Genomic DNA, 25,792 nt, shown 5'->3' on the forward strand with positions numbered 1-25,792 from the left:
CTTTCGCTGGGAGTTAGCACATGTCGTATGTTCTCCTGACTGGTATAAGAAGCATAACAAGTCGAATGCCACACGACTCCAGAAAGGTCAAGATGCTGAAAAGCGTCGTCATTGCGTTGCTCTGATGCTGAAATAAGCTTTAAAATAGTATTATCCTGTGCCTTTCGCAACGGCTCACCACTTCTTGTACCCTGACAAATGACATACTTACTGGAGTCTAGTTTTCTTTTCTTTGGCTCAGGTGGAAGGGGTATGGTGAGGGTTGTCTTATCTTCATCCATGACAGGTAGCAATTGAAAGATAATCAGACCGAAGCAGTAACCTCATGAAAAAAATATTAATAAAAACATTTAAAGTTTCTGTACAAATGATGGATTCACAATTTCATATTAAAATAAGCTATAATGATTCTCCCTTTAGCTTTTTTGTAAAATGAGCAATCTTAACAATAACCTGTACTAAGTTCATTGTGAAAGATAAGTTTTAGTTGTTTAAGTCCGTCTTTCTTTATGGTTCATCTAAAATAGGATACTTACAGAGATATAAGATCCTCTTCCATGGAGGCCGCCATGTTGACTGTGACGTCATAGCCTCAACATGAGAGTGAGGAAATTGTTTGGTAATTTTGATATCCAGGTCATATGGACATCAATAAAAAAGGCTTTCCCTACAATTTAGTGATTCGAGAATAAGGAGCTGCAACTATTCTTTTTGTTTGCCATATTGACAAGCTTGTAGAAAACATGACTTGAGATTCCTGTGGTTTTATTAAATATAAAAGAGAAGCATACAGGATTTCGCTTTGGCGCCATTTTTGACACTGGATTATAATGTTTAGATAGCTTCTGAGTTATACACGACAGTGGAATAAAAACCTTGGGCTTTTTGCAAATTCCTGTCCAAACACACTGGAACCTTAAATAATATGACTCGGGTACCCTGTGGTTTTAGGCTGAATTAGCTGGAGTCCCTTGCAACAAATGGGAAGTATGTTTGTAGAATGTTTCCATGCTCGTATTGTATGTTTTGCATGCTTAATAAATTATTTTTTAAAATTCATACTCATATGGTTTTTCGCCCGAAATAGAAAAACGCAAATTATTCAAAACGTATACCACAATTCGCCTCCATTAACTAATAGGCGTTGTTCAGGAGACCAATGTCTACTCAAATCTGCTTTCAAACCTTCTCTAACTCTCGACTTATGCGAAACCCCTATTTTCCGGCTTCTGCCACCAGGCTACCAGAACTCAGTCGAATAATGGCGTCGTCAATCGAAAGTACCAGGCCAAGAGGCTTGGAGCTCACAGACCCCAGTGAAAATCAAGAGTTCAACAGAAGAAGACAAAAAGGAGTTTGAGATGGTTTTTGAGGAAGGTGGATGCGAGTTTCCGCCATATCACTATCAGAGTGCATGGCGAACCGATCGTTGAAGGCCCATCTGGTGAAAAGGAGACACAGCCAAAGCTTTTCATAATACTATAAAGCACTGTGAAAATACACAAATGTGAGTTTAGTCTTCTATGGTGAACTCCAGCCGTAAGGAAGTTGATTCTGAACTTGTAAAAGGCGAAATCATTAAAAAAAACCCTTGACATTACAGAACTACGATTTACAAATGGAATTGGAAGTGTTGTTTTCAACTCTGAATGGGAAACTGAAAGAAGATGACTCAACTTTAGAGGTACTTGTCGATGAAGTAGCATAGGTTGATAAATATGGACTCGCATGAATCTAGCATGGAGAAGTGGGATTGAGGTAAATAAAAATGTTTTTTATTTATCGGTAGATAGCTTTCGTACGTTTTGTTCGCCGTAGAGATTGTCAAAACAATTCGTACATTCGAATTTGCCTGTTCTGTTCCCTGTATTTCCTATTTTATTTCGAATCAAATCAGATTAAAGCTTGGCATACTAAATAAAATAGGCAAACCCTGTTTCATGTGAGTATTAATAGATTAACACATTAAAATATTTGTAATTGATTTTACGGCAAACTTTCATTCAACCAACGCGCTCTATTGCTATTGTTATTAACTTTTCCCGCTTGAAATCTTCTCAAATTTCATTTTTCAATTTTTGTCATGTTCTCGATATTATTATAAAAGTAATAAAATGACTTGTACAACTCTTTAGATTCCGGTTCCAGCCATTGGAAATTTGTTCCTTTCTTGTTGATCTCATTGGATTTTGTTGTTGAACTATTCATTGCCTCGATCGGAGAAAGTCGAAGTCAGAGGAAAATAATCTATCAGTGAAATCTTAACACATAAAAATCCGAGGTGGCCGTATAATAACTATCGGCGTGAGTGCTGTGGACGAATACAATGTTGCCATTTGTATTGCATTTTCGAAAAAACTGTTTTAAAAGATTGTGCTTTTATTACCATGCTGTGAAGAATTTGTTTGGTAAATCTGACCGCGTATATCTTTTGAGGCCAAATGAGTTGCCGTTGTGTGAAATACTTGCTTATTCATTTTTGCGTTTTGTATTTTTGAACAAAAAAAAAGGAATCAATGAAAAAGAAATGACCACTAAAGCCAGGCTGATTCTGTTTTATTACATTCTTTAACTTATATTTAAATAACATCTATAGTAAGAAAAACAACTCAACCTCAAAACTTGCTGTGACTCGCACAGTCTGTCACAGCGTAATTGTCGTAAATTTGTATACTTAGTACATGCGTTCCCGTGCGAGCTTTTTCTGTTATGTTCTCTTTTCTTTCCCGATGCAGTGTTGGAAGAGGTCCCCTCTATACTCCTTTTGAATTTCGGGGCCTTAGCATCAGCGAGATTCAGGTTTGATCGCTTGAATCATTCATCGGCGAAATGGCTCGGACAATGAGCGGTGGCGCTTCCGATGGAGAACTCCTTTCGCTTTGTCCCGACGAATCGGGCCAATTTTTTCCTAATTTCCGGGTCTTTTGTAGATGCATGTATTGACACATGTGTTGTATAGTGGTTGTTGGAGCAGACAATGGCTGCGCAAGTACTGCCCGGCTTTTTTGACGAGTATGCCGTCATTTTAAAACGAAGTTGCTATCGCTTAAAACAATTTTGAGAAGTTGTACCAAGACGTCATAATTTGTCGTCATTGTGACGTCATAAGCCCGTCTTTGACCGAGCAAAACGCGAGGCAGTTTGCAATGGCAAAACAACTACTTCGCGCGTGTTTTGTAAAAAATGAAAAACCTTGGACGGGCTTTATTTTAGGTAACTGTCTACCTTAAAGCATCAATAAGTGGGAAAAACAAGTTATTCTACAGTTCATCCTTTCTTTTAGAAGAAAGAGCTTCGCAAGCTCCTCAGCGATGAAAAGGCGCGAAGTAGCCACCTCGATGTCGCATTTTATAAAGCTGCGGTAGACGAATTGTTTGTTACTAGGGACAAACAGCAAACTTTCGTGTCTTTTAATAAGCTTGGATGAAAAACGGGAATGACAAAATACTCGTTATGTGTATTTTGAACGAAAATGACATAAATGTAACCAAAATGTCGTCATTCTCTACAGATTCTGGCTCCAGGTAAGTATACAAATCCTTAAAAGTAAAGTCAACCACATAGTCAAGCCCGGCCCCGTGTAGATACTGAATTGAGGGTCCTGAAAGTGTAAAACGGGAGATGGGATTCGCCGGAGGGGTGGGGGTCATACCTTGGTCATACCTAAATGGTCTAAAAAGGCCTGGGGCGAGCGCCCGGAATAGCTGTGATGTTCTAAAAACGCTAGGGCCTGGGTCTATTTCAAAATGGCGTCTTCCTGCAAGTTAACCTTGAGATTCCTTTTTGGGGGGTCAACTACCGTGATAATCCAATTGATAATGACATTCTGATATTTCACATTGATATTTCACAAAATCATTGAAATTTCAAATTATCAATTATCAAATGAATGATAAACAATCATGATATTTTGATAATCCGCAATCCTGCACCTAAGTGCTGATACAAGTACTGTTCAAATCGCATGTTCTCATGCCGGATTCCGGCATGGCTCCTGATTGGTAAAAAAAACAAAGGGTACTCGAATGGGACGCGCTGATTGGTCCAGTTATATATAGTACCCTAACTTGTCGACTGCTCGTTCTCAGAGTAATGGCGGACACCAAAAGTGCTTTTGACCTTGCGTTAGCAGGTCGTTTTCTATAGCATTTAAAAAATATATACTTACCTCTCTTCGTTTTCTTCGGAAAAATTCCGCCTGATACTCAGGTTAGATGTTCAAATGTTTTGCCATGGCCGGTCATTGCGTATGTTTATTTCTCATTGGTATCGTTTTTTGAAGCGAAGATCTACTAGTTATATCAAAGGCGCTGGATGTCATAGAAGCTGCTTAATATTACAAACATCATTAGAAGTAGCTAGCAAATTTTTAGACAGACCAGGCGCCAAATATTCGAGATTTTTGTCTGTGAGAGCACGAACAATGCTTGGGATTGTTTGTGGCACTTCCCGCGAGTTGTTGATCGAGTGAGCTTATCAAATAATGGCATTTGTGTTCAAGCAGCGGTTTGTCTATTTAGAGGAAAAAGGCTGTAGTAAATTGGTGGTGTGAATATCCTGTAATTTAGTGATGTGTGGATCTGCAGTCATATACTTAAATCGTTAATGACCTGAGCCGTGAACTATCTTTGCGTTTCAAAAAATTATTACATTTGCACATAACACCAATGTAGTTTTGTTTTACATAAATGCTGCTTATAATTTGATTTGGGCATTTGATTGTGCCACCACGCGAGTCATTGGATAATTGACAGCCGACGTATTTTGACAGTGGACATTGTCAGGCGTACTTTTATTTTTTCTCTCCGACTTTTGAAAAATAAAATCGCCTGATACTCAGGCTAATAAGGAGTTGATGAGCGAACAAGGAAAACGACGGTATTTTAAACAAGATTGATTGATATGGATATTATGTGTTTTTGTCCTCTATATCACATGTTCTATAATGACCCCCCCTTTAACATCTATTAAGTATCTGCTGTAAATAAACAGGTTGTTTAATACAATGGAATTTTTTGCTTGGGTAGTAAGCATTAAACAAGCAAAAAATAACATCGGTGTAGCCAGGAGGGGGAGTTAGAACAATCATTTATAATTTTGTCCCCATTATTCCCACCCCCTCCTCCCCTCTCTAAGCCATCGTCTCTAAGCTCTTGTCCAAAACAACTCTTATTGAAATAGGTTTGTACCCGCATTGTACTTTGGGAACAGATCAGCCATCCAGCTATACTTTGAATATTGCTTCCAGTTCATTAGCAACTATGGAAGGGGTGGACTGTTGATGTGTACGCAATCGTTTGGAGAGGGTTCCTACTAAAGGATCTGCAATGCAACGGAGAGAAAGATCGAATCTGTGTTCCTTCTACCACTACTAAAGAAACGGCTCACAGAGCACGGGTCAGATCATGCCGAGCATTCGAGCCGCCAGTCGATTCCCAAGTAAGGGCATGGCACCTACATGGCACTTACATCAGTAGTGTCCTAACTGTACACTTTTTTTTTCAGGGATCACAAGAGAGTATGTCAATGGATTAAGAAGTAGAACATGACGACAGGGGAGCTGGAGCCGGATCCCAAGCCGAGACAGAGAGCATTATCATGAAGGCCAGCAAGCACCGAAGAGACCCAAACGTTTCAGATGTCTTCTGTTATCCGCAAATTCCTGTCGCTTTCCGTACATATTTGCAGCAGCTGACTTGGGCACCAGAAATGATATTCCATACCGCTGAGGGAAGTACCGAGGTCATGGCAGCGAGAGTGTCACGAATGATAACTGGTATCTGTAGACATGATGAGGCGTATGGCTTAGTTCAGCACCTAGAAAAAGCCCGTCAGATTGACACCCTGAGCGCATAAAGGAACCAAAATGCCTATTCCCCTATCCACTGATCATGGTGGGTCTGTGAATCCACCGTTGGAGTGACGTCATCAGAGTTTTTTGACATGTTCAGACTTGCCAAAACTGGAAATGGGAATTGCCCAAACTGGAATTGTTCAATTATTGCGCCATTTATTTGAGTAATATAACTGTCGTTTCCTATACTATGCGTTGCTTTTTTAACTAATTGTAAGTTACTTGTGACAAGCACAAGTTATTATGGAAGCTCACTGCGTCGCTCCCTTCGGTGATAGCAAGTTATGTTATACACATTGAGAATTAAAAGCAAATCTGATATTAAGCGAATTGTTGTATTATAACCCCAAATAGGGAAGCAGATCCCTGAGCTTGCCGTAAGTACAGCTTATGAGGTCATGAGGGTATTTTGGGCAGTCTGCCGCTACCCCGTGATGATGAGAGTAAAATGAATTGGAGTGTTTGTCTGCCGTTCTTGGGAGAGTATCTCGATATTTGCTGCTTGCGACAGGATCAATTTCCAGCCAACATAACTGACGCTCAAATAGAAGGTACATTTACAATTTTTCAGAAAACGGCCCGTCATCTGATGACGAAAGTGCCTCATCATCGATGACGTCACGCAACTTGTCCATGTTGTCCCTCCCTTGCCCTCTTAACAACTTTCTTATCAACCATGTGTAGTTTTTCGACAGTGTTCTCTGTTCGACAGGCAAATTGATTTGGTGTTAATTGGACTTTATACTTATTTTCTTGACAGTATGTCGGCGACCACCACCGCAAGCAAGTAAATACATGCAAATAAAAAAAAGCCTAATTAGATGTCGTTTCCAAGTGCAAGATGCGGTGACGGTGATGTTATCCCCGAAGTTGGTGTGTACCGTGTTTTGGGGCAAATAGCGAACGAAGTTGGTGTGTACCGTGTTCTTGGTTTCTTTGAGGAAGATCAACAAATAGCGGACGAAGATGTAGCGAGGCAGCTATGGAAAACCTTCCAACACGTCTTTGGCAGTGACCATAACAGACCTGATACTGCGGGAGTAGAGTTTCGCCTTCGCTTGTTAGGATTTGATACTCAGGTACGGCTAGTTGGATTACCATATCGACTTTTGTCTGTCGTGCACCTTTTTCGGCAAGATCATGAGTTGATTTCGATATTAAATGATCGGTGGCATCAAGTTAGAAAGCTTTACTTGTATCCTTTTTTTTTAAGAAAGTCCCAAGCCCGGAGATGACACCCTTGGTCCTGAGAGCTAGCAGAGATATTGGACAGAGGGAAGAGATTTTCTCGAATCGACGCTAGCTGAATTAAGGGACGACATACCAGAACGTGAGGCAGCCATTCTTGTAGACTGTTTTGGAACTGACACGTACGGTAGGTCACTCGTCGACTTCAGAGGAATAGTTCAACGCGGAACGCCTTCACCCGTGCAACCATGCTTCGGAGATTCGAACTAGCTTCACCAACTCTAAGAACCGGATACGCCTACCGCCTACAAACATGATTGCTTTATCAATTGTTGTGTCACGTGTGCTGACCTGCAGCATGGACCACAGGCCTGTTGGCCAAGCGTGGTGCCGGCCGCAAGCTGTACTCCCCTCCCGACCCCAGCAGCGTGTAATGAACGTGCGCAAACTAGACGAGCATGATTGTTTTGTCAATTGTTGGTCAAGCGTCTTGCTGGCCGCAAGGTGATGTGGTCCTCTATTTGTAAAGGATACCTCGATGGTCTCTTCAAACGGGTCTAGCGTTTTTCTCATCCAAACAACTCCTGGGTGCCTGGGTGCTCATGGAGATCGGCAATGCATGCACGCGCCTTTTTTTGTACATCTGAGTGAGAAAAATACGTGAATATAGGTGGGTAAATTGGGCTTGTTTTGGAGGCTGTTTTGAGGTGAAAAAGACATAAATATACACAAGGCTTGCAGCTCCAAACGAGCACTTTCACTTTGGCGCAAAATTGACCCTATAAAATCGATTCTTATTAACAAATTTACCTTACTGTGCTCCTAGTCACATCCCAAAATAAGACTCTACCGAGTTTCAAGGAGAAATACCCACAAACACCACGCGTAAAGTGGCGAAAACATCGACTTCTAGCTTTCATCCTATGTTCTGACACTTTATCGGCCCAATTTGAATGAAACGTAATGAAAAAATAAATTCATCCAAATTCTTTTGCCGGTATTTTGCTCACAACACTAAGGCAAATTACTTACCACCATCTTCTTTGGTCGATCTTGTGGTTTCTTTTCATGGTCGGCCGTTTTCTCTTTGTTTACATTATTTCCCGCGAGTCGCGACGTTTCTCCCGCAAAAAAATGTAACGTGTTGAGAGCAAACTACCGGCAAAAGAACTTAAACGAGTTTATGTTTTCATTCCGTTTTGCTCTTTGGGGGAGGGGAAAGTATTTTAGAAGCCCTAGCCCGACAGTGCTCGGGCTCAATTCGGGTTCCGAGTGGCGACCGTTTTATTTAAATTGGGCCGATAAAGTGTCAGAACATAGGACGAAAGTTTCTTTGTTGTTTAAGAAAACTTTGAAATTAGTTTTCTCCTGTCGCCATTAATTTTTTGAAAACAAACACTGCTTATATGTTGTTCTTAGGAGTCTTCGATATCACGATATCACGCCATACAGAGGCCTGTAGGGATCAATTTGTTTGCTCGACTTGAACTTAAAGTGAACTTTGTAATAAAAAATTCAATGCACGCTACATTTATTTATAAGTGATCGCGTAAGTATCCACGTTTACAGTAAAATGCTCTCCCAATCTCCAAAGTGCGTTTATGGTAATATTGTAAAACACGGCTGCGAGTAAGAATAAAAAAACACGTAATTTTATTCGTTTCAAACAAAATAATAGTCAATGACGTCAGGCACCACGTCAACATTTTGTTGCACCCCCCTTGACACCTACATGTCATCTAGATTGGTTGCCATACGATGTTTCTATCATGAAATATGAATATTTTTGTTTTTGATGACTTTGGGCACCCTTGTAACCTTCATTACACCTACTAAGTTTGCTTGTAATACGGTGTTTCTATAATTAGATATGTATAATTTTGCATTTCATGGCGTCATCGATGAAGTCCTACATCCCGTGACCGTCTTGTTGCACTCTCTTGACACATAGCATGTCATCTAGCCAGTTTGGTTGTCATACGGTGTCATTTCGGGAAGGGCGGCCGTCGATGGTTTACAAATATCTGCTAGCCATTTTTCTATTATACATACATACTTAATAACAACATAATAACACGGGCATATGAATACAAAGTGGGCAGATTTTATTACAAAGTGCGTTAGCTTTTTTTATCGCAAACTGCGTCAAATTGTATTACAAAGTGTGTCAGCTTTTTTATTACAAAGTGCGTCAGGTATTACAAAGTGCGTCAATTTGATTACATAGTGCGTCAGGTATTACATAGTGCGTCAATTATCACAAAGTGCGTTGGTACATTATGTAAATCAGCCTACGACTCCGCTACGATTCTTGACTACGAAAGTCGTAGTGTGTAATTCAGGGCAGGTCGCATACGACTGAAATGTGCTGTCTAAATCAGTCTTGAAACGTTTCTGTTTTATCTCATACGTCACCTGATAATTATGTACGTGAATGTGTCACATTTAACCAGCCTCACGATTAACCAATCACATCACCAGGGATTGATGAAACTTCGCCACCTCGGTAAACAAGGGATTTTTCCAGCCGCTAGGTTGCTAAGTTACCAAACCTCAACGCCATTAATGTGCTAATAAATAAATATGCAAATAGGAGTGTGCGCTGTAATACCCACAAATACAACACGCTCAACAAGTTAACCACAAAAAAAGACATTGTAGATGACCTAAGGTGAGTAAGAGAGGGGTATAGAAATCCATAGGGACTTATATAAGTAAGGTGACATATATAAGGTACAATTTGGATATGAAACACTAGCAGAAGTTCATATGATTCATAAGCGCTTTCTTAGTGGCGTCTGCCGAACCATTTTTACGCGCTATTTGTGAGTTTGGTTTGCTGCTATCTTAAAAGAGGAATTTCCCAGAATATATAGCATTCGCAAGAACAAAGCAGAGATTGTTTCTATTGTGTAGTATTATATTCTCAAGAAAATTGCGTAACCTTCTTTATGAATCCCTCTAATGCAATGCCTCTAATTGTAAAAAGTATTCTTTATTTTAAAGTTTTATGGTGTGCCTATTATCTTCCAAATTAGCCAGCTCCCATTTACTGGTGAGTTTGGTATATTGTACCAGTGTTTACCTTGTCCTCTCATATAAACTCAATTAATGCAGATTTAGGGGGCTGCTCTAGCTTTTTTTTAGCTCTTTATGTTCATTTTTGCATTTTAGAACGCATCGGGACTACAAAAGCAATATTTTGCTGCTATCTAAGCCTCGGCATGTTCTTTAAATTTGGTGAAATCTCAAGCAGGACGTTTTTAAAAAAAAGTTCTTATAAAAAAGAGTATAGCTTTGATTAAGAAGTTCCGACATGCGAATATATGAGATTTTATAACTTTTAGAACTTTACACAGATCATCTGAGATGAGCAACCAATGGAACCGCATCACCAGAGCAGCATCCTTATTCTTATTAATCATTATTTCCACTTTCCATTTTTGATGATCACGACTCTCTTTTATTAGTATCCCTTTCTCTCAAAATCTTACCATTTGCCGGTATTGAAACCCCGGGTACCCAGGGCATCGAGGTCAGTGAGACGAGGCGCGATAACGAGGCCTCCTCCGGCCTTGTTCCGCCTCGTTCTCTCGCCTGTGACCTCGACGCAGTGAACTAATAATTAACCGGGTTCTTTAATAAACTTTAGACCATACGACATATCACCCTTAAACGGTAGACTGAAAACAAATTCGAATAATGTTACGGTTAACAAATGAATACAGCAAATTTATTTCAATTTGTTTTATTTCCGTTTATAAAAAGTTTATAAAATAGTTCAAATGCATTGACAGAAACAAATATAAAAATATAAATTCCCGCGTTCAAGTTGAGGTATTACATTTTCTTCAACTTCTGATGAAGTTGAACTGTGCAGAGAGCATCGCTTTTCGTCTTGAAGAGTTACACATCTTCTAAAAATAATTAATTTGAAAATTGGAAAGAGTTTGGATTGTGATAACTGTAAACTCTTAAAAAGGTGGAATAGACGCTGCTTGCAAAATATAAAAGTCCAAGCAACCGAGCTGCGCATCTGCCCTGTCCATTTTTTGTTTACTAAAAAGTCACACTTGTAAATGACATTTGACTGAGTAATAACAAGAAAATTGAATGACATTTCAATGTTGAGGTCATTTCAAGCTCATAACCCTAACGGATATTGGAGGTAGAGAGATCCCAGGAAAATAAACGACTCCTCAAATCCTTATTTCAGCGACCACTACGCCGCCTACGTTCGCTCTAAGAGCTACATTATTTTCTATATTCAATCTAGTTACAATCATCACGTTCAGCGTGAACAGCTATTGGTGCAGGCGCGCCACCTCCCTGATAATCAAGCTTTCATTGTCGGATTTCCTAGCTTCGTCAGTTCTATTCTCATCCCGATTTTTACAGGCTTTCTTCGGGGAGCTGCGTTTTTCAATTACTCTGCCGAAATGCTGGCGTTCAAAGAACACTCAAACGGCGAATTACGAATTTCAATAGAGACTTCCATATTGCAGCTATTTTGATAATTCTCACTTCTGCTAACGTGTTGTCGTTTGTACTGATCGCATCATTAAAGTAGTCTGGTGATGTTGATGATGATGGTGTAAAAAGCAAAGAGGACGAAGAGGGAAACGACACATGTGCGCGACCGTCTGGCCACCAACTACGTCATCGCCAACTAACGACACAGCCACTTGCTGGCATCAGAATCACCGCTATCTCAGGAGTCATTTCCCTCTTCGTCCTATTCGCTTTTTACGCGATCGTCTTCATCAAAGTGAAACACCATCATCAGCAACATCACCAGACTATTTAGTAGAAGTATCACTAGACCGTTTTCACGATGTTGCGCGAGCATCCAAAAGGCCACACACTGGCGGGCCACATCTGTTCCAAAATGCGAACGAAGGGGTATTTGACTTTAGCGTCTGTGGCATTTTGGATGCACGCGCAACATCGTGAAAACAGCCTATAGAAAGAGGATTTTATGAAACCTTGAATTGTTAATCAGGTCCACTTGAGTCCGTCCCCCTTATTTCAGAAATTATATAATTGCATTTCACTGTCGATTTCTCAACAGGGAGGATTTTTGTTTTATATCTTTCAAAAGTAAGGCAGCAAAGATGAGTAAACTACTTCTTTTATCAACAGGCAAGACGGGTGTGTTCAATGGAATAGACGACCATCACGTGAAATGCCATATTTGGAATCTACGATCGCTACTATAGCAACACCTCTTCTCTGATCAAGGCCCCAATGCTTGCTTACAACAAATGTTCACAGAGAAGACTGATCAAGAAACCTGATTCGGACAACATGGACAGGCACCCCCCTGAATCCAACTCATGGCTATCACGGACAGGGGCGAGTTGCCTCAACCTTGTCATGCTACGCATTTTACGTTTCCTGGCTACCTATTGTCTGGTTATTGGCCTCGTAGTGGTGCTGGTCACCGGTGTGCAGTGGCCGGCCGCTGGAATATTCCTGGAGAAACTTCATGTGTACCACGCATGCGTAGTAGTGGCCTATTTCATCTTTGGGCTGCACTTGAAAAACTGTGAATTTTACATCGCGTTACAGGAGTACCGTGCGATCATCTGGGCGCTGGTTTGTGTTTTGTTTGTGACACCGGCTCTGGGAGTACAGATAACAAAAACGATCCACTTTGCTACTCTTTCTAATGAAAACATGACGACGGAACTGTCAGTGATCAGGGCGAACGTATCCGCCATTGGACCCACCGAGTTCGCGATTGGATTGCAAGTGTTCTTCTGTTCTCCTGCAACATTTGGTACTGGCGTCATACTGGTAAGAATGTAATTTATGTCAAAGGCATCCCATCTAATTGTATGGTTATAAGCATTTCACACCCCAATCGTACGATTACAAATGCCACAAGCATTCCACACCACAATCATACGTGTATATATGTTATCCTCAAGCATTCCACACCACAAATCGTACGTTTACACATGCCACACCCCAATCATACGTTTACACATTCCACAAGCATTCCACACCACAATCATACGTTTATACATGCCACAAGCATTCCACACCACAATCATATACGTTTACACATGCCACAAGCATTCCACACCATAATCATACGTTTATACATCCCACAAGCATTTCACACCACAATCATACGTTTATACATGCCACAGGCATTCCACACCACAATCATACGTTTATACATGCCACAAGCATTCCACACCACAATCATACGTTTACACATGCCACAAGCATTCTACACTACAATCATACGTTTATACATGCCACGAGCATTCCACACCACAATCATATGTTTATACATGCCACAGGCATTCCACACCACAATCATACGTTTACACATTCCACAAGCATTCCACACCACAATCATACGTTTATACATGCCACAAGCATTCCACACCACAATCGTACGTTTATACATACCACAGACATTCCACACCACAATCATACGTTTACACATGCCACAAGCATTCCACACCACAATCATACGTTTATACATGCCACAGGCATTCCACACCACAATCATACGTTTATACATGCCACAAGCATTCCACACCACAATCATACGTTTACACATGCCACAAGCATTCCACACCACAATCATACGTTTATACATGCCACAAGCATTCCACACCACAATCATACGTTTATACATGCAACAGGCATTCCACACCACAATCGTCCGTTTATACATGCCACAGGCATTCCACACCACAATCGTCCGTTTATACATGCCACAGGCATTCCACACCACAATCATACGTTTATACATGCCACAAGTATTCCACACCACAATCATACGTTTATACATGCCACAGGCATTCCACACCACAATCATACGTTTATACATGCCACAAGTATTCCACACCACAATCATACGTTTATACATGCCACAGGCATTCCACACCACAATCATACGTTTATACATGCCGCAAGCATACACCACAATCGTACGTTTATACATGCCACAGGCATTCCACACCACAATCGTACGTTTATGGGTCAGAAAATAATGTCCGGATGTTTGGTCCTTGGTTTCATCCAAATAAGAAAATAATTGCATTCCATATTTGAAATGCACGTTAAAATTATCCGAATGACGGTAGAAAAGGACTGAGGGGTCGAGCAGATCTTTAGATAAAAGGTCAAATTTTACCAGACTCCCTGATACCTATAATCCTAAAACTTGATCCGAGGAGAATTTGATACAAAGTATCGCACGTTTTTGGCAAATAGAAAGGGATCATGTTCCGGAAATCCTGATTTTATTTTGTTTTATTCTATTTCTTTATATATTTTTATTGTTTTTCCACTTTCCCGCATGGAAAGGGTATGGAAAACTATGTTACTTAGATGCCAACCTCGGAGTCGCCCCGTATCAATAAAATAACCATGTTTTTTTGCCAGGCTGCACTGGCCGGAGGTAACCTGGCCTTGGGACTGGTAATTATGCTGATCACAAATATCGCGGGCGTATTCTCCTCTCCTCCTCTGCTTGCCTGGCTGACGTCACTGGAGACTACCCATGAGGAGGCACAGGCTTTCGCCAAACTTCTTGGTGTGTTCGTGCTTACTGTGCTGCTCCCGATGATGGTAAGTAGTGCACATGCGCTGATTCAATTAGCCAATGATATCAGTAGAATAAGAAAAAGACGGCACAAAGAAGCCAGTGCTGAATGTTAGTCAGCTTCACAATTCCTACTCGTAATTTATTTTTAAATCGCCTTTTTTGTGGTTCACTACAAAGCTGTTAACGGGTAAACGTTTTGGAAACTTTTCCAAAAATTCTAAAAGTTATTTACGGTGTAAAGAACACCAAAACATCTTCCGTAAGATGGCCACAATAATGCCTGCAGTCCAAATGCAACCCCCTTTATCTTAACTATGTGCTGAAACTAGATCACTATAGGTACCAGGTTCAATTTTTCGAAAGCTAGCGCGTTTAATTTGGGAAGTTTTAGACACTCACGGCCCGCTCCCCCCAAAAAACTGCTTTAAAATTATTTGTCCGATATGCTCGTGCGTTCTCAGTCCGGACTTTGGGCTAGCCAAGCTAGATGGAAAATCATCATGTAGCCATAAAAATCCTGCTCGGCCAGAAAGCAAAATCACCCTTCGGTGACACTACTTTAAGACATCGGAAATCCTCATATATATGACTGAGTTCTCTGGCAAAGTTTCATGAAATCGGCCACTGATATCATTATACTCTCCATCAGATTGGGAAACTGGTCCGTCTGTGGCCTAGGCTATCGGAATCAGTCGATTCCAACCCGACACCATCCCGATACACCGTCCGCCTTCTGCTCGTTATCCTCGTATGGCCGATAATTAGCCGAGCACAAACCGACGACAACTACGAGGGTATCGTTCGCATGAACACTATGGCGATCCTTGGATTCACCACCATCATGCACGTGATCTTCCTACTGCTGAACTACCTAGCTGGTGGAATCGCGGGCGCAGAACTTCCTGTCAAGAAGACACTCGTGATCGTGTGTAGTCACAAGGCCCTCCCGTTCGCGCTTACGATAATCGATTATCTTCCGGACTCGGTAGGGTCTCGGGATCTGATGACGACTTCGTGTACTGTAGCATACCTGGTCGTGCTGGTAATTGATTCAGTGATTGTGTCAAAGTGGGCCACGATCAATGCAGACTCGGAGGGCGACTCGACGACGGAAAAGGATGCCGGGGAATATAGGAAAATATCAATGGGGGATTAGCAAGTTACCAGAAAAGGCCACTGGGAATGTAATTCGCCATTCTGACTTTGCGCGGGGGCTTGGGTCGAGTTGATAAACAAACAGCATGCTGGGACGATTTTAGGGGACGCAATTCAACATGGCGTCGAACGTTGTCCATGTTGGTGTTGTGAATCAAACTAAAGAAGATATTCGGACCAAAATGTACCATTTTTAGCTTTCATTGAGTATCACATCAACATGTTTACTATGCCATGTTGAATTGCGGCCCTTAAAATTGTCCCGGAATTCTCTTCCCTTGATAAATCGATCCAACACCCCGCTCCACGTTAGAATGGTGAATAGGGAAATATCCATAAGGGAAAAATTAAAAACTGGAGAAATTCGCCAAGGAATTTAGTAAAATAAAGACGGCTTTTAGTAAATCTATTCATACTAACCCAAGCGTTATTTTAGGCTACTTTTTCATATTTTTCCTATTGACCTCTTACATATATTCCTTTTTTAGGGGTTTCCCTGGGGTTGCCAAAATATTCCTAAATTTGGTAACACGCTCTGCAATCTGCTGGATCTAGCCTGTGTAGCAAGCGCTGGGAAAATCTGGGAAACGCAATGAATAATGACTTATATTATTTTTTAATGGGAATACATAAACAAGATTACTAAACCAACTATCTTATTCTATAACAAATTTTAAATTTATTAGTTCAATAAAAATATATTAGGCTCAGAGAGGTTTATTATTATTTATCCATTTATCTATTATTTATCTTTCGAAATTTTCTAAACAGAAACATACACAAACTACTAAATCTAGCTTGTGCAAATTTCTATTTAGAAAAAAAACACTGTCATCAAAATCGTCGCGAAACAAAACACTGAAATGGCTTCTGGCAGGATGTCCAATTAGGATGGCGTCCAAAATGCAGAAAGAGCCAATCAGAAGTTCTTGACTTCATGCTGTGACGGCTTGCGGGACCATTTGCTGTAACCAGGCTGAATGGCTCGGAAGTAGAGAACTTCGTTAACGACCTTTCTCTGTAGACATACAAACGCATAAGAAAGATTCGTTGATTTGAGTTACTTAGTTGGAGTAAGTTATCAAGTTCTATAGCCTATGCAGACAGCGCCAGCAACAATGGTGTTATTTTTTTCGCCATGCGAGGAGCTTCTGCGAAGCGATTCGCCAACATTTCCTTTGTGAGCCAGTACTGCTGGCAGCACCGCTACCCTAAGTTAACCACACCAAGAGACAAAAAATGTTAGGGAACTACTTAACATCACCTCCCAACATAGTGTGCAAACAGCGCAAGTATTCTCAGGCCAGCGATGTCGGCACTGTTGGAACGGAGCCTTACATTTAAGGCTACAAGCTGAAACTACAACTTCTTCATGTAGATGGGATTTTATTTCAAAACGCATAATATAAAAAAAAAATCTTCACCTTAAATTTACTCCACTCTTCAGCTTTCTCTTGCTCGATGTACTCTTTTTGTATTTCTTCCTGTTTAAAGATGAGAGAGAGAAATGAAGCATGTGCGCACACGGACAAAACTAAATGATGACATGTTTTTAAATAAATTTATTAGAAATATGATAGTCATCGAAAACCTTCTTTATCAATGGGTATTTTTCGCGACTTATTACCTCAGACATGTGACTGTCCATCGCAAAGTAGGACTGCGTCAGAAGAGACTTGGTTACTTCGTCAAGATCTAGCAAAATAGGACAAAACACAATCTACCAAAAGCTCCTAGTGTACCCAACCCACTATACTTTGCACGACAAGCGAAATATCCAAAAATATGATTTATATTTTAAAGACCCGCAGTAATTCAGGCTAATATACTAACTATCCTTCCTCCAAGCACAAAGATACATGCACATGTAGATAGATAAAATAAAAATCTGTTTTTAATTAGCCTCAGGCCCATACAAAGTCGCTAAAAGTTGGAATCGAGGCTAACTTCGTCCTTCCTAGAATGCATTGCGCACCACGAGAAATGTTCGTCTACCAAGAAACCATGTGCGCTGGAATCGAAAATACTTTTCTGCTTTTCCTTCACATTCCCAGGGACTGGGTTAGGGTTTGAATTTGTATTTCGAGTCTCTTATATGTTAAGGATTATTTAAGGGAAAATTGCTACGATATGAGTGAAGGAATCTTCATGGCTTTCTCGATCATCGAAAAGCATACAAGAAATTACGTCTCGCCCGTTTATTCTTTCCCACAGGAAACTTCCCTATGCTTAAACTAATGCTTCAATTGGTGCTCAACTGATGGTGCAGCCCGGTTAAACAACGCGGGTTTCATGGTTGTTTAAGATATGCTTACCGTAGACGTCAAGACTGGATATAGTACCCACTTCCACTATGGATTCTGTGGTCACGTTACAAGGCATCACTCGGTTCTTCAACACTGTCGTCTCCCCAAACGAGTCCCCAGGCCCCAACCGACCAATTACCACAGGCTTGGTGCGCTTTTCCTAAACAAAATAAAGCTTTTTAAATTATAGTATGTTAAGAGTATGTCATGTGTTCAAATAGCCATTTAAAAATAAAGTTAAGTCTAAAACTGATCCGCCCATGTAGACTTACATCCCCGCCCCGCCCCCTTCATAACAAGTTTCACCCTCTCCCTCCCTAGTATAGTTACCCCTATTACGCAGACGTTATCTTTTCATACCACTTACCTATTCCATCTCAAGCTTATCTACCCCGGCCAATGGACCCCCCTTCAATATCAGGTTTAAAACCTTTAAAAGAAAAAGTCGACAACAACACAGAGTTGTTGTTTTTTTTAAACGATATTTCGGCAACCACCTGCCTTTTTGGACCTGAAGAAGGTAGGCGAAGGCCTGCCGAAATATCGTTTAAAAAAAAACAACTTTGCGTTGTAAACTGTCATTATTAACTGTCAACGCAGACCCGGCCCGACGCACACCAGCAGATAGAGGCTGTCCGGTGGTCTTCTTCCTAAGGTTTTGAAAAAATAGGTTTACCACTCCTCTTTCCCAGTGGACTTGCCCTTATCCCTCTACCGCCCCCCCCCCCCCCCCTTCAGAAGATTTACGCTCGCCTCCAGGGGGGCTTTACCTTTTTGCCGTTTGGAAATGTGTGCGCCACGGTTATCATGCGTTTGAGGACGCAGTTTCCTCGCTTGATGAAGCCGATAATCTCGCACCGTTCACTCTCATTAACTAACACTGTTAAAATAAAATAGGTCAGTTACATTTCTAAGTCGATCCTAAACTATAGAAACAGTCGTAAATATTCATTTTCGAATTAGCGCGTTTGATCGAAGTGGCTCTCCTTGGCCAAGCTTACGTAAAAGGGAAAATGGACAGTAAGTAAAAGTAGTCTACAAATATTCATAGGCCCAGTTCCCATGACAGCTTTATTTACCAATAGAAAATATTAAAAAAAGTACGACAAATATGCATTTGCCATTTAAGATGAGCTGAAGACTACATAACGGCTGGCTGAATGGGAGTATAAATTTGTGACTTTGAGCACCGCATACATTTCATCTGAAATTTCAGTCCAAAGGGCGTGGGGAGGAGGTGGTACCCCCCCCCCCCCCCCCCCCCGTTTCGCTGGATCCGTCATTACTGTTCTAACTGACCTTGTCCCGGTGGGAATTTTCTCCATCTTATTAAACCAGCGACTTTTTTGAGAGAGAGCTTAGGCCAGCTTTGAAACAATTTGCAGGTCTTGGCGAGCGAGAGTTTCTTCTCTTCTTCTCGAGAACTGATGATCTATAAAAGCAGATTAGCAATAGTCTTAAAGATGGACCTGCGGTATAAAATACCCATGTTGTGCGGGGCCGCGCAGGGGCTGCCCTGCGGCATAAAAGGCGTCATTCAGGAGCGCGCGCGCGTAAAAACAACGAATTTGATTGTAATTGGCCACATAAGCTTTCCAAATGAGCTACAGCAGCGAGCGACGAATTGCGTTATTTGGCGAGATGGAAGTGTTGCTGAAGCAGTTCAAGGAATGTCCTTCGCCCGCGGTTATTGAAAAGACAAAAAGAAGTCGGTTTGTTTATGATAACACATTCAATGATCATTTTTGCATATTACTGCCAACCTAAGACAGTAAACAAAAAACTGTCAAGGCGTAAGTAAGCGTATAGCTCACTGTCAATGGTTCTGTCAAGCTCTACCAAGGCAAAAATCCCGCCAAAATTAGCTCATTTTGACCGACGAAAAAAGTGATCAAAACATGGAGTAACAGTAAGTAATATCTATACCCGATGTTTCTTGACTATTAAATGGTAGATTTAAATTTGACCTAGTACTCAATTGCTTCATTGAGAAATAATAATCTTAAACACTGCAATCGTACAAACATGACAAACGTCACGCAAGGCATACACATTTCCGACATAAAACAAAAGCTTTCAAAAGACGGAAATTGTCTAAAGAAATCAATATACACTGACAGTTCATAAGGTCAACATTGCTGCCGATAGCTTTGTTTCCCATTGGAAGATCCCTCGGAGGAGCACTGGGCCCGTCAAGTCACGCTACGATTACGCTCCGATCGCCATTGGCGAGCCACTAAAAGTGAAATTTTTCGCGCAAAGCATGACGGGAAGACAAGTCCACCCCCTTGACTAGGCCCTTGAACTAGGCTTCAGAACTCAGACTTCCGGCATATCAGAAAATCCTTTTTACGATACGGTTACTAAATGGCGTCTCAGTAAAACAGCTCGACATGTGTCAAACCTGAATGATTCTGGCGTAATCATTAGTTGAGATTTTCAGGAATTCGCAGGGTTCCAGTGTTAACACGGAAAGTATTCTGAAAAAATAAAAAAAATCTTAGTTTAACATCAAGGTTTTCCCCCTTCGCACCCTCCACCACAAAGAAAATCAGTTACTGGGAGAAAAATAGGGAGGCATAAAAGGCACAGGGGCGTAGCCAGGACTTTTTCCTTGGTGGTGGTGGTGGTGGTGGTGGGGGGGGGGGGGGGGGAGGTCAAAGTGATTATTCAAGATCATTTCGTTACCAACTGAGACGTAACGACTAACACGTAATAGAACGTAATTAAACCAGAAAAAGGGGGACCCTGGGCCACCCCCTAGCTACGCCCCTGACGCACCATATGACAATAGATATTACATACTGTACCTTGAATTCGCTTCTCTTCCTTCGATTTTGTCTAACGTCCCGAAGCAATCTCCAACAGAAAGCTAAAGAACAATAAATGGATTTGTTATGAGCTGAATTAAAGATATTTCAAAGACCACCTGGATAATTTATGATTGGCTGTTATCAAAGAATCTTATCAGCCGCCATTTTTAGCGAAGTGTGAAGAAGAAACAGCCATTTCTATCGACTGATTTAGGGAGGGACTACGATATTTGGTAAATGGATATTTGGTTATTCGGTTATGACTTTTATTTGCGATGGTTATATATGAAAACTTCTTTATATAACCTGCCTTTCAAACAAAAGATATATGAATAGTGTTGGCCGACTTTGAGCACAGTAGGGAAAAAGTAAACTTTTTCACCGAACAATCCCAAGAACCAAGTGAATAAAATGTTTACCCCTGGGACTCTCCGTAGCTCGTGGTCTCCAAACACGGGCGTCGGTGAGCGGAACTCTCGGCTTTGTTTGGAGCTGACCGGAGAAAAACACGGCGTTGTTTGAGGCACGACGGATCCTCTCAGAACCAAATGAAGACCAGTATTTCCAAATACTATAAAATAAAACAAACGTCAATTTAATTTGATGTGTCTTGTGCCATGAACAAAAATAAAAGTGCGTAAAATAACGGAGTAGATTAAAAAGATCCAAACATATTTTAAAGCTCCGTCAAACGGCTCAATAAAAAACAAATGCTTTGCTACCAAGAGTAGAGACTGAGGGTGACCTCAAAAATAAGTAAAAAAGGGAAATTAACTGTGATGGGCAAACAGCTCCCCCCCCCTCCAGAAAATCTTTTTGTCTCTTGGATTATAGCGCGAGTGAAAGGCTGTACTTCAGGAACCTTAAAGACAGGGCTTCTGGAATTACGCGCTTGTGCGGAAGCGCGTAATTTGGCTTTTTCCGCGTAATCCGCGTAATCCCGCGTTATTTGCCTAAATTTTGAAAGACAAAACATTTAATTGCACAGCTGATGTGTTTAGGGTTGTTACCTCTATTTCTCGTGAAAAAAGAGAGATATTCTTCGTAAGAGTGCGATATTTCGAACTGAATTTCCGAAAACAAATAAAATGACTAGGCGTTCTTTGCTAAACCGCGAAGGCCTAGGACTAATAATAAAATATTTTTTTAATTGGCTGGTGGCTAGGAGCCAATGAAAACTCGCCTAAGACATTTTCACGCAAAAAATTAACCATTTCAAGTTATTTCGTGCTTTCCTTCGGTACAAAATGTTGTTTGGGCGTAACAGTTGATATTCCGTGTAATTTAGCGCGTAATTCAGTAAAGAATCCCGCAAAATTTTGATTTTTAAAGAAAAATGTATTGCAAAAAACCCGCGTAATTTAGCGCGTAATGATTGATTTTCCGCGTAATTTAGCCAAGAATCCCGCGTAATTTTGAGTTAATTTTTTCCGCGTAATTCCAGAAGCCCTATAAAGCCTGCGTTGCATACGAACTTAACCTTTGTGTTTGGATGAAACCAGGCTAGCAATTTTGTGATCTTAGCGTAATCCGTGAAAAAGCATACTTTTATTAGCTTTTTTTTGGAGAAGCTCTTTGCGATATTTTAGATTTGAATTTTGAAAAGAAATGTAAACTTTGCATCTTTATACTTTTCTTGACAGATAATCTGTCTTTCAATATCGAAAAAAAACATCAATTACAAATGTTGAAATCAATAATAGCGCTATTAAAGGGTCACTGTCGGGCGAACAATCTCAGAGGGACTGAGCGGCCAATTGTTGTGTTAAGTATATATTTTCAAAAGCTCCAGCAATTTCTTCTCTTTCTTTACCTGTGCACCCAGCCTCATTCCATCTGTCCATCTGGGCCACTGCGCAGAGCTCCTTGAGAATATGAGGCGGAACCTGATCAGCAAGGTCGGGGAAGAATTGCAGATGCTTGAAAAGGGCCTCATTCTCCTTGGACTTGCGCTCAAATGGACTGAGAGAGAACATGATACATGTCGAAAGGGGGAAATGACCATGCAGTATGTGTCAGCATACCCTCCCCCAGGGGAAATTTAAGAAGACAGGCGCATACCCAGGGTTGTCTTAGGGGGAGGGGAGGGGGGGGGGGTGCAGTCAGAGGTATCATGTGGAAGAACCATAGTATTTGAAGATTTGACCCACTTTTTGGCCGCTAGGGGGGGTGCACGCACACCCTGTGTACCCCCTACAAATGTGGGAAGAAGCAGTTGACATTTACCCCCACCCCCACCCCTTAAAAAACTGGTGGGGGAAGCACACACTTTTCTGAATTGATGTGTCTTTTGCGTTTACAAGTACCTAAGTATGTATCCAGTATTACACTACTGTACATACTTTTGGTTATCTTCACTTACAGTTTTCTGAGGATCTTCCTGATAGAGTGAACCCTTGCGTTGAACACACTTGCTGCTGACGTAAGGACAAATGCATGCTTGTGGAGCTTTGACATGTGATGTGAGATGTTGTGGCTGCACAAGTGTTCCTCAAAGCCTTCACACTGATGAGGGTACAAGCCTTTATCTAAAGAAATTCAGTTATTAGTATGTATTGTATCATGGTATTGGAGTGAGGTTTAACAACATGTGCCACAGGAGGGCTTGTCATATGGTGGGTCCATAGCAAATCTTTTAAAAAATTATAAGGAAATGACCAGCAGGGGCGTGGTTGTGCCCCCAAATATGTTCTTAATGTTTCTGTATTGTGCTGTACTGTGGTTGAACAATGTTGCCCTTTAGGGGTTGCATCTTTTAGGGGTTAACTTTTTCCCCTACAAGCACCCTGCCATAGGTCCCCCAAGGTGTGAGGGCTGAGGCAAGGGGTTCTAAAAATTTGCTGTGTTTCATCTGATTATATTTTTTTGGGGGGAGGGGTGTATGTAGCAAAGGAGGGATGTTTAATGCTTTTTATTTTACGACATATAACAGCTAGTTGTGGTAAACACGAAGTGACCTAGAATTGATTAAAATGAGTTTACCATGAGGTATAACAATTTCCTTTGACATGGCCTGACGGTGGTCCAGTTTTCTGAAATAAAAATTGTTCTTAGCAAAGCAGAAAACAGGCGCAGATCCTGGAGTTCCAATAAGGGAGAGCCAAAGCAAGGGTTTAAAGAAGGGGGCCTGGTCCATTGTTCTTCTAAGGTTTTCCTTACACTTCTTCATATTTTTATGTAAAATCTTGGAAAAAAAGTAGGGGCTATAGGTCCCCTTGGCCCTACACTAGATCTGCCCATGGAATATGATTATTTGGGCCGTATACAGGGTAAAGTAACTGGGACTTGCCTTGATTTCAGGCCAGGAAAACAAAATTTTGGTTATTACAGGGAATCATTTGGGTTCCAACGAGTGAGCAGGATTCCTGGTAAACAATACAATAAGGATTGGGGAATAAAAGCCACTTTATGAATACATACCTTTTATCAGGAACTTGCAGGGAAAGTAGTTTTGGGGGCCTTTGAAACATTTTTGGGTAGTTTTGCATAAAGATGTCATGGGCATCTGATGTAGATGGTCTATCCCTGGAACACCAAATGACAATTAGTAAAAAAAGGAACACAAGCAAACAAGAGCACATCTGAATGGTGGGTAGTATATCTAGAAATATTTAATGACCCAAGTTGAGTCCATAAGAAGGGAGTGGCCTAGGGGTGAGGGGTGGATGGATGGGCAGGGGGGGACTGGAGATGTGTAGTTCATTTTTATTTTCATGTGACCTTGGACTCTTTATCTTGAGATTAGGAGAGTTCAGCCCCAACTTTTCAGGGTGTTTCAGGGACAGGGTATGTCAAAAAGCTTCTCATAAACTTAGGCTATCTATGCCTAGAAAAAAACTAGGTGGTCCACATAGGTGTGGCAATAATTTTATTACTCATATAGCACAAAAGTGACATTTCAAGCTTGTGCAAGGGGGCAATACTCCAAAGTGCCCTTTTAGCTCCTTTTCTCTGCCAGGGACCTCATAAATATCATATGCGAATCATATGTGATTAACCATGCTTCGATAATGTGAGCCGATCGGTGTGAGCCGATCGGCGATCATAGGTGATGTCATTACATACACAATTTTAGGCAACCTTAGGATGGTAAGCCTGTGATGCAAGTAACACGAAGGCTTTAACACATAATACACGTAGTAACACGTAGGCAATAACACAAATACACATGGTAATAACACATAGGGAATAACACAATGGCACAGACCTTACGGTCCTCTTACGCTTATTCTTTCTGGTACTACAGTGGGCCTTTATGTTGAATAAACTTAGACAAAATTTGAGCAAGCTTTCATCGAGCACGCCCTTTGTTTATCGTTTGAAACAGCTGGTTGATGGTGACTGCTTACCTCTCCCCTAGGCCATCAATGCTACAGAGCCATTTGATGCAGTCATAATCCAGCGCCGGATTTCCGATAAGTTTAGGGACTAGATCAACAACAAACTAATATAGTTAGTAACCACCGACTATATACTATATGAGAACGTAATTCTTAATTGGAGTTAATCACGAGTTAGAAGCTTACTTACGTTTATGTTGTTGACTCCTTTTAGATGTGCTGAATTTTTCACTCCAGCCACCAAAAACACCACTCCGGCTTGCTAGCTCTGTCATATTGATGGTGAATTTATTGGATCTGGAGAGAAGCTACATTTTTATAAAAATAATTCGAAGCTGCGAAGTCAGATGGTGATCGCGTTGGTTCGAAATTGAACCTCTCGCGCTTCCATCGGATTGCTATGGTAACTAGGAGCACAGGCAACCCACGTGAATTTCAAATAGCTAGACAGAACGTCATTTTCAATCTACGCTTCCTGATACACTTTTTAAAGCCATCTAAAAATAATGCTTATTAAAAATTTAAGTTTACCATTTGGAAATACAGTAATTTGTTTTCTTTGA

The 25,792-nt window shown here is 41.0% G+C and overlaps 2 protein-coding genes and 1 non-coding gene across 6 annotated transcripts; 2 read left to right on the forward strand and 1 right to left on the reverse strand.

Moving 5' to 3' along the window:
• Positions 1-734: 734 nt before the first annotated feature.
• LOC5505925 lies at positions 735-6,179 on the forward strand. 2 transcript variants are annotated; one of them, XR_007306289.1, is made up of 3 exons: positions 735-3,524; positions 5,182-5,439; positions 5,506-6,179. It is a non-coding gene; the product is annotated as an uncharacterized LOC5505925 (transcript). The 2 variants fall into 2 exon arrangements; XR_007306288.1 differs by lacking the exon at positions 735-3,524 and having other exon boundaries at positions 4,641-5,439.
• A 135-nt stretch (positions 6,180-6,314) lies between these two features.
• On the forward strand, positions 6,315-16,480 carry LOC5518006 (probable sodium/metabolite cotransporter BASS4, chloroplastic). Of its 3 annotated transcripts, none has more exons than XM_048720848.1 (6): positions 6,315-6,405; positions 6,615-6,933; positions 7,068-7,546; positions 12,185-12,841; positions 14,453-14,638; positions 15,265-16,480. In XM_048720848.1, exons 4-6 carry the CDS (start codon positions 12,290-12,292, stop codon positions 15,769-15,771), a joined length of 1,245 nt encoding a protein of 414 aa, XP_048576805.1. In that variant the 5' UTR covers positions 6,315-6,405; positions 6,615-6,933; positions 7,068-7,546; positions 12,185-12,289; the 3' UTR covers positions 15,772-16,480. The 3 variants fall into 3 exon arrangements, with proteins under 3 accessions (XP_048576805.1, XP_048576806.1, XP_032218508.2); XM_048720849.1 differs by having other exon boundaries at positions 7,072-7,546; XM_032362617.2 differs by lacking the exons at positions 6,315-6,405; positions 6,615-6,933; positions 7,068-7,546 and adding an exon at positions 9,573-9,713.
• Positions 16,371-25,629, reverse strand: LOC5517995 (cyclic nucleotide-binding domain-containing protein 1). Its single transcript, XM_001637933.3, has 15 exons — positions 25,420-25,629; positions 25,239-25,317; positions 24,310-24,414; positions 23,872-23,921; positions 23,252-23,417; positions 22,703-22,851; positions 21,309-21,460; positions 20,887-20,948; positions 20,481-20,556; positions 19,376-19,508; positions 18,847-18,956; positions 18,086-18,236; positions 17,398-17,465; positions 17,195-17,254; positions 16,371-16,788 (listed from the first exon to the last, which is right to left on the reverse strand). Exons 1-15 carry the CDS (start codon positions 25,502-25,504, stop codon positions 16,690-16,692), a joined length of 1,545 nt encoding a protein of 514 aa, XP_001637983.2. The 5' UTR covers positions 25,505-25,629; the 3' UTR covers positions 16,371-16,689.
• Positions 25,630-25,792: the final 163 nt, after the last annotated feature.

Source organism: Nematostella vectensis, chromosome 13 (genome assembly GCF_932526225.1).
Source record: "Nematostella vectensis chromosome 13, jaNemVect1.1, whole genome shotgun sequence".
Classification (NCBI taxonomy): Eukaryota; Metazoa; Cnidaria; class Anthozoa; order Actiniaria; family Edwardsiidae; genus Nematostella; species Nematostella vectensis.